At 37.6% G+C, this 9,825-nt stretch overlaps 1 protein-coding gene across 14 annotated transcripts; it reads right to left on the bottom strand.

Annotated features, from left to right (window-relative positions):
• Positions 1 to 2,185: 2,185 nt before the first annotated feature.
• Positions 2,186 to 9,365, bottom strand: zgc:113295. 14 transcript variants are annotated; one of them, NM_001442171.1, is given in 5 exon segments: positions 2,782 to 4,523; positions 5,890 to 6,227; positions 6,488 to 6,602; positions 8,984 to 9,054; positions 9,293 to 9,365. In NM_001442171.1, coding segments are annotated over 2 exon segments (1,101 nt in total). In that variant the 5' UTR covers positions 5,945 to 6,227; positions 6,488 to 6,602; positions 8,984 to 9,054; positions 9,293 to 9,365; the 3' UTR covers positions 2,782 to 3,477.
• Positions 9,366 to 9,825: the final 460 nt, after the last annotated feature.

Genomic DNA, 9,825 nt, shown 5'->3' with positions numbered 1-9,825 from the left:
GTTTTTCCCTTATTTCTACATATGTCACACAAATTCCACCTAGGTTAACCCTTGACCCAAACCTGGTAACTATATATCTTATCCATCTATACGTCTCTGTTTACACATGTGTTGCTCTATTCTTATCCATTTTCTGAGACATCTTAGTTGCTTACTCAGGCCCTTTCCCCTTACATAACACTTTACTTGTTTTAATGGTAGGCAAATCTACAAGCAGATTATACACATATAATTTGAATATATAGATTAACTTCACACTTTAAAGAGTATAAAATCCACTTCAATGCAAAGCCTATGCTAATCAGTGGGAGGGGCGTATTCAAGTGACTTTGAGTGCTTTCACACAGAGCCCGAGGGTAGAAGCACGGTTTTGATGGATGGGACAGCGTGAGTTACTAGTGTAAATTAGGGCTGTGCAATTAAGCGAAAATCCGATTTCGATTATGGCTTCTAACGATTATGAAAAACCATTAATCGAGATAAACGATTGTTGCATCATATACCAAAAGCGCGAAAGACCGCGTGCTTATGTGAGTGTGCAACACGCGTACACCCATAAGCACGCGGTCAGCATTCGGTCTCATTCGCACACTGAGACGAGCAGAGGAGCGCAGACATCTAAAGTAACCTTAACGTGAGCGCTTTAATGGTCAAATAGGTGTCAAAACGCGGTGATCAGTGATTATTCATATTAACCCTCAATTGCGTAATAAACAAACGAGTTGAGAATCAAAAGACGCGTGAAAGAGAAACCATTAAAGTGACAGTGCGAAATGCTGCCGCCTGTTTTATCATTAATCAAACGACAAGAACATCCCTTACTGCTCCTGACTGAAGGATTTTTGAAGCTAAAGTGTTTTTCTTAGGGTGAAGATGCTTAAATTACAGTTTGTTTTATATTTTTATTCTGTTGTATTTATTTCTCTTTCCTTTGCAGGGTGGAAAATAACTGTGTGTACATATATATGTATATATATATATATATATATATATGTATATATATATATATATATATATATATATATATATATATATATATACATATATATATATATGTCATGAGATCATCCTCTCATTCGGTATTCACCTGCTTTCTGTTGCTCGCGTGAAAGCAATTATTTTTGTTAGTCAAGCTGTTTCTCAATTCTAAGATCACATTTGCACGCAGATTGGGTCATTCTTATAGTCGAACCCTGCTTTTAAGAAAACCACAATTTAAAAATGATTTTCAACCAGCCAAAGTGGCTAGTGGAGGTGTCTGTCGGACCCCCCAAAGCTGAAATCTGCCCGCATTTGGCGGGTGTTAATGTTAAGTCCTGCCTATAGGCTACTATAATAAAGAAAATCTTCTCTAGAACCAGTGACCTTCTTGCTGTGAGGCGATTGTGCTACCCACCAAGGTTATTATAGTTAACGAAAACAAATGAAAAAACGAAAACTAAACTGTAAAATAATTGTCGTTAACTGAAATAAAAATAAAAACGAGTTTTTTTTAAAAAACTAGAACTGACTGAAACTGTATTGTGTACATACAAAACTAACTGAAACTAGCTAGAATTATAGCAAAAACCTCCTTAGTTTTCGTATTTGTAAATGTATTTAATACATAATCGTACTGTAAGCCTTTTGGAAGTAAATATAATCCGCGCTGCAGGTGTTTGTGTTTGACCCTTCCGAGTCTCCTGCCGGCATTGGGCAGATCGAGCCGGTTCTCCTCGAGTCATCCGCGCTGTTGCTCCCGTGAAAAAAAACGAGTGGACATGACAGCAGCACGGTGACAGCATTAATTACAGACACTTTAAACTATTACTTTAACACGTTTGTGCCCAATTATGGGTTTTATTTTTGTATCGCGATCGAATCTTTGTGACCGGATCTTCTAAGTGAACCGGTTGAGCTAGTTCACCAAATCGAACTGAATCATTTAAAACTATTTGTGTCTTCAGTAAGCACTTATCCACCCACTTCTTCCTTAATAACAAGCCTTTTCCCCCCTCTGACTCTGAATAATCCAATATATACACTCATGCAGTTATTAGAACAGTAACGTTACATTGAGAAGCGCTGAACCGATAAAACTGCGCATGCGTGATTCAGTGAACCAAACACAAACAGTACAGCCTTCTGACTGAACTGAACTTGGAACAACTGCAGCGCGGGTAAACCGAGACCTTAAATGAGAGGATCTGGTGAAAAACATGAGTTTATTTCATAACAGACAATCGTAATGGAAATTAAATAAGTGCAGCATGATTCAGTTGGGTTTGCAGTTAGTAAAACTTTACTGTAAGACATTTTTCAGATCATGGTGATGTTTTAACTGACTGAAATGACTATTGCTGACTACATAATGTTGAGTCCAAACATCCGCGTTAGAAATCTGAATTTCCCATCACCAGGCCCGGATTAATAATTCAGAGGCCCCCGGGCACAATGTCTTGTAGGCCCCCTATAGCAACACCCCATAGTTGAATTAAAAATAATATTTGTTAAATAAAATTAATCTATAATGTATTGCCCACATTTTTTTAAATAGATGATATACAGTACATATATTTCTAGTCTACAGAGATTTAACTTATTGTTAAAGCATTTAAAGCACACTTTGAAAAAAAATACTAATACAACTAGTGAAAATAATGGATATTAATATACTTGTTCAAGTTCACTGAAGCAGACCTGAAATTTATATTTAAGGGTATTTTTAATGTAAAACTTCTACAAACTTATAATGCATGATTTGGATATAACACCTCTCAAATCCAGTTCTAGGAATCTGAGTCCTCCATAATAGACACACTGATTAATGGTTCCACCTTGTCTTCCTCGTGATGGAGAGTATGTGCATATGTGCCCATTGGTTAATCCAGCCCTGCCCATCACTACGTCTAACCTCACAAGCAGCCTTACAGTCATATTGTATTTAGGGCTGCAGTTGTGGGCTGCTGTATTTGAGTTTGAGGATGGGTAGATGGTTGTGGTAGATGATCGTGTTCATGTGTCCTCTGAATAAAGGTTTCAAAAAATGTATGACTGCGTTTTTAATCATACAATATTTATCCTGTTGATTTTAAATGTTGTACCTAACAAATATCCTCATTTAGAAAAAGAACTGAAAACTAAACTAAAACTAAGACATTTTAAAATATAGAAACTAATAAAAACTAAGAAATCTGCCTCTAAAACTGACGGAATTTTTTTAAACAAAAAGTCAAAACGAAATAGAAACTAAAACTAATGAAAAATCCCAAACTGTTATAACCTTGCTACCCACTGCGCCCTAAAATAAGCAAATACTCAGTGGACACTTTCTACACTCAATCTCTCACAGCAGCATTTTCTGATGTTCAGAGTGAGACTCTCTTAACACAAGAGACCACTTTGCTGCATTGATGTCATGTGTGCAGCGTTTCTCCAGTGTGGACGTTCATGTGTTTCTTAAGCTGCTCTGACTGTCTGAAACTCTGTAGACGCCGATCACGTCTACAATTTCTCTCCAGTGTGAATCCTCTCATGTCTTTTCAGACTTTCAGATTGACTGAATCTTTTGTCGCAGTGTGAACACTTGTACGGTTTCTCTCCAGTGTGAATCCTCTCATGTGTTTTCAGGGATCCTGACTGCCTAAATCTCTTGTCGCAGTGTGAACACTTGTACGGTTTCTCTCCAGTGTGAATCCTCTCGTGCTGTTTCAGTTCTGCAGCTGACATGAAGGTCTTCACACACTTAAAGCACAGATGCTCTCTCACACCAGTGTGGATCTTCTGATGCCTTTTTAATATGCACTTCAATGTAAAACTCTTTTCACACACAGGACATGAATAAGGCTTCTCGCTTCTATGAACTGAAAGATGAACCTTCAGATGTGAAGCACTCAAAAATGTCTTGCTGCAGTGATCACATTTGTGCGTTTTCTCTCCGGTGTGGATCAACAAGTGTCTACTAAGAGATGATGAGGCTCCGAAACTCGTCCCACACTGAGTGCATGTGTACGGTTTCTCTCCGGTGTGGATCCTCATGTGTTTATTAAGGGCTGATGATTGGCTGAAACTCGTCCCACACTGAGTGCATGTGAATGGTTTCTCTCCAGTGTGGTTCATCATGTGTTGTTTAAGCTGTGTGGATTGGTTGAAACTCTTCCCACACTGAGTACATGTGAACGGTTTCTCTCCGGTGTGGACCCTCATGTGTCTATTAAGGAGTGATGGTTGGTAGAAACCCCTCCCACAATGAGTGCATGTGTAGGGTTTCTCTCCAGTGTGGATCGTCATGTGTTTATTAAGGTTTGATAATTGGTAGAAACCCCTCCCACACTGAGTACACGTGAACGGTATCTCCCCGGTGTGGATCCTCATGTGAATCTCTAGACTCTTTTTGTTTCCCAAAATCTGTCCACACCTTGTGCAAGTGAAAGGATTTTTGTCTCCGTTTTTCACAGTAAAAACACCACATGTCTTTAAAGGAGCTATTTTCCCAGCTTTAACATCATTATCCTCTTCAGTCTCCCCATTTCCATCAATTGGGTCTGAAAAAAATAATAATAAAGTTAAGTCTGCAAGTTTTAGGAAGTCTCTGAGCAAAAGTTTAAGGTAAGTCATTTAAAACACTGGCTTTACAAACTTTAATTTGGATGCACATCTAATCGTATTTAGTTTGGTCTTGTCTGAATAAATATGTAATAAACTGGGATTTGTAGTGGTTTTCCTCTTACTAAATTAAACTCAGTCTGGAGGTTATGAATATCAGACGAATATACTTTATTGTCGACAACAAAGGAGAACTTTCAGGAGACCCCCAGTAGCATCTCTGTCTGAAAAATTCTGACTCACTCATGTTCTGGCCTTACTTAAATAGTCTTTTTCAACAGCTTTTTTTTCCTTTGTACTCCATATGTTACACAAGATCCCTTCTAGTTTAACCCCTGACCCCAAATTCTACCTCTGACATCTGTTTCCTGAGACACCTCAGGCTTTTTACCACTCTCTTTTCATCCCTTTTTTATGACCCTTAGTTGTTTCCTCAGGCCATTTCCCCTTTCTAACGCTACAAAACACTTTAATTGCTTTAATGGTATGCGTCTACAAGCAGATTATACACGTATAATTTGAATATGTAGATTAACTTCACACTTTAAAGAGTATAAAATCCACTTCAGCTTAAGTCCCTAATTTTACCCTGTGGATATTTTTAAAGATTTTTAAATGATAAATCAGATGAGCTGTTATCGTTATCCGCTTGTTAAGTGTGACGTCACGCGAATCGGCTTCCGGGTCCAAGCGCTCTATTCAACTGAATGGGGAGACTCATGAAAAGGTAATAATAAACGTTTACAAAGCGATTTAATGCTTTCGAAAATCACGATGGCAGTATATATGTCCATGCCTAATATCCGATGGCCAGAAAGTGATTCATTGTTTAATAAATTGTTAATTTTGGTATTTGTTATGCAGCAAGCCCAGAGATTGTTGTGTACACTATGACTTTATATAAAATTAACTTTAATGTGTGATATGAATAAAACGCGATCATAAACGAATGATTTCTCCACTCAAATGAATGGAGGCTTGGACCCGGAAACAGTATACATACGTCACCAACACGTCATCACATTGTTCTACGGCAGGGGTCACTAACCTTTTGGAAACTGAGAGCTACTTCTTGGGTACCGATTAGTGTGAAGGGCTACCAGTTTTTACACCACTGCAAGAGTGATTTAAAAAGAATACCCATTAAAATATTAGATGCAGCTTACTCATATGTGGTGCTATGGTGAGCTATCTTTAGAACAGGCCTGCAGGCAACTCATGTGAACCTGACGGGCTACCTGGCTACCATGTTGGTGACCCCTGTTCTACGGGCTTATTATTAAAGAATCAAGAATAAACACCAACCTATTGACTCTTCAGTATCTTCATCTTTAATTCTGCAGGGTTCTGGATCACTCATGTTCTGTCCTTGCAGATTTCACTTCTTGCTGACGGTCTGATGCTCGTCTTCACTGGTGGGCTGATGGGAAAATTACTGTATTTATACCTGAAGGAGGAGGAGGAGGAGCCTCATTGAAGGAGGAGGAGCTTCAGAAACCCATTCAGTATCTGGTATGACCACCATTGGCCTCACACGGTGCAACACATTTGCATCGAGCTGATCAGGATGTTGATTGTAGCCAGTGGAATGTTGGTCCACAACTCTTCAATGGCTTTGCAAAGTTGCTGGATGTAGACAGTACCTGGAACACAATGCCATATACATATTGAGCATGGATGGACAAGCTCAGTCCTGGAGGGCTGGAGTCCAGCAGAGTTTAGCTTCAACCCTAATCAAATACACCTGCCTATAGATTTCTAGTGATCTTGAAGACATTGGCTGCGTCCGAAACTGCATACTTCCATATTATATAGTACACTAAAATCAGTATGCGAGCCGAGTAGTACATCCGAATTCATAGAAGTCGAAAATCAGTGGGCAAGTAGTACCTGGATGACTTACTACTTCCGGCGAGATTCTGGAGTGCGCGTTCCATGCATGCTGCGCTATCCCATGATGCCCCACCAGCGAATTCATGAATGGGAGTGAAGCGACGCAACTGACGCAGGTAGATCCCCTGACCATGACAAAACGGCGGATGTAGTACGTCCAAATTTCATTCATAATTTTCACGTTCATACTGTATAGAACGCACTTTTCTAATGGCCGAGTAGTGCGTTTAAATTAAAATGCAGTACCTACTGACTCTGACGATATAATAAAATTGACTAAAAATATCACGGTATTGTGATCACTGCTCTAAAATATATTCTTATTAAATGTCTGGGTTAAAAACCCTCCAGTGTGGGAAGTCTGGGCTCTCCTCTTACTCCTGCCAGACGGCCTCGGCTGGAACTAAACAACCCCCTGGGATAAGCAAGATAAGTGGACGCTCTGAAATTCCTGCCCCTGTCAAGGACACCTGCAGGACTCTGGACTATGCAGGCTCACACACACACACAAACATATCTACAGATAAACATTCACCACCGATCCCCATCCAAACGCCTTCGTGTGCTTTTACCCACGTGGGGCGTGGGCGGGGCTGTGACTTGCACCTTGAAATGGCTGCTGGACCGGTTGGCTGCCCGCACTCAACGGACTGTTTTCCATTACCCCTGTTCCCACCCCAGTTGTGTCTTACCGGTGTGCTTATGCTAATATAGGGCTGTTTTTCTCCCTTTGTCCTAATCAAGGGCAAGCTGAGGGGGTGTTTTTTATCCAAATGCATCTTTCTTCGTTTCTAAATGCTACCTCCTATGATCTGTCTCCCCAGAAAAGAGTGATGTTTTGTGTATGGTCTGGGGGGTCCAATTTCGCTATACGAAAGTGTAGTGACAAATAAAGGCTTGATTGATTGATTATGAAAACGAAAACTTTTTTCCCCTTTGAAAGATTGATAATATTTTAGTAAACATGTCAGGCTGAATAATGAAAATGAATCACTGACTTCGGCTGTCTTTATTAGTTTCAAAAACATTTCTTTACAATTTAAAACGGCATCTTGGGACATATTACATAAAAAATTCAATAAAAAAATCGTTCACATGCCTTAGAAACGCTGTTACAGAAGACTGTGGTGGTTTTAAAACCTTGACTTTTCCAAACCTGCTGTACGGTCACTCCTGCTTAGTATAAATGCTTTAAAATAATTTAATTGAAAATATCCATTAGAAACTTAAAAGTGATCAGTTACATTATTTTATGAAGTAATCTAAAAGGTAAACTACTTATTACATTTTAAATAGGGTCATTTGTAATCTGTAATCTATTACATTTCTAAAGTAACCTCCCCAACACTGATTACCGGTAATGTTACAACATCTCCTTCTGAAAAATTGCTTGATTTAATTTACAGGTATTTTCTAAAAGGGCCTGTTCACAAATACAGACCGGAACGGAAACGTCTGTACGTGTAAACGGGGCTATTAACAATGTGAACAACTGCAAATGACTCTTTTTTTCCTCTGAAAATCATAAAGAAACAAAATAAAATCAAATCAATAAAACAAGTGGGCCAAAAAATAAATAAATAAGTAAATTATATATCATCACTTTTTAAATGCTATAAATTATTTTATATTTTAAATGAGGAAAGTAAGCAAGTGTTATGGACGTGACAGAAAGTCTACGAGTTTACAGGATACAACATACTTTGTAGAAATTCTGTGAATTAAACTGCACAAGCCAAAAGAAACAACGCTAATAAAAAGGATAAGAGTCGGCTCTCTGTAGAACAAACATGATTGCTTTTATTTAATATTTTTGCATTTATGAGGTAAAAGTTTTGTTATGGATGTGACACCTCTCCATTATAGATGTGACCGATGTAATATTGAACTTGTGTGACTTTGCTAAATGAAATATAATAGTTAGAAAACACTGAAAGAGACATTCTTGAGTAGTTTTTTTGTACTGTAAAATACTTGCTTACACCAAAAATGTAGAAACAGTTTAGCTTTTTTTTTGGTTGAAGCTTAGTTTTTTTCATGGCAAGGTTGACATTTGCGCATATATATATATATATATATATATATATATATATATATATGATATATATATATATATATATATATATATATATATATATATATATATATATATATCATGATATATATATATATATCATGATATATATATATATATATCATTACTTTAAAAGATAATAAAATAATTTATATGATTTTAAAAGTGATGTATTTTATCTTTTTAAATGTTCTCTGTCATTTTAATAAAAGCAAACTAACTTTTATTGTAACTTTTATTTTAAACTATTATTTGTACTGCAGGCTATATTTATCTGTGTTTGCTCCAGTAACGTTATGTGTGTAAGAGATGGATGTATTTTGCAAGAAAACTCCAGAAAAACTAATCATAAAGGAACCAAATACAATAAAATGTCTGTAAACAGGTTACCTTTTCAAGGAAATATGTAAATACATTCTCATGAACACTTACATTCAATAAAGTTGAACAACACTCTGTGTCTTCCTCCCGTCACACACTGGACCTTTACATCTCTCTTCTCACTATAAAACAAAACAATCCCGTTTCAATTACATGGTTTAAATTAGGGTAAACACCAATATCGCACTTAATATTACAAAATTAAAGAGTCTTTAGCTTTAGCTTAGCTTCCCTTCACGATGCTAGTGTTAGAAATCGCGGTAAAAACAACAAAATCTACTGCCACGCGAACATTAATCACCATAAAAAGGGCTTTTTAAGTCACTGCATGCTTGTGTTGTGCAATAATTCACAAGTTACCGGACTTTGCTGGCATTTCTCAGTCTCACAACAGATGTTTACACCGCATAGAGAAACCTCGCGCTGCTCCTTTAGAGCTCTCGCGTGACTTTGCTCAGTTCACCCATGGGCCTTAAAGGGCCAGCGCACTACATTCACAACATGGGAATGCTCACTTTATGCTGTGTGTCAACTAAGCATGTGCTGGTTTAAAACTCTGACGGTGGATAAAATATATAATGGTTTTACGTGTACACGGTATTGTGATTACTGCTCAAAAATGTTATTTTAAAATGTCTGGATATATATACCTTTTCCCCATAGAACACAACATGTTTTAATTTAAGAAACATTTTAAATAATTGGGCTTTTTTATTTTGAACATATCAGGCAAAACTATTTAAATAATTCACTGAATTCTTTAGTTTCAAGATGACAGATTTCATAACAACTTGAAAAGGCAAATAGCTTTCTTTTCTTTAAATATAAGGTAAATCCACTGCACTGCTCTACGGTCTACGTCAGTGGTTCCCAACCTGGGGTCCGCGCCCCCC

Source organism: Danio rerio, chromosome 3 (genome assembly GCF_052040795.2).
Source record: "Danio rerio strain M-AB ecotype USA chromosome 3, GRCz13ab, whole genome shotgun sequence".
In the NCBI taxonomy this organism is placed as follows: Eukaryota; Metazoa; Chordata; class Actinopteri; order Cypriniformes; family Danionidae; genus Danio; species Danio rerio.
The sequence above is the reverse complement of the archived record's forward strand: the minus strand, read 5'-3'. Positions and strand labels throughout refer to the sequence as shown.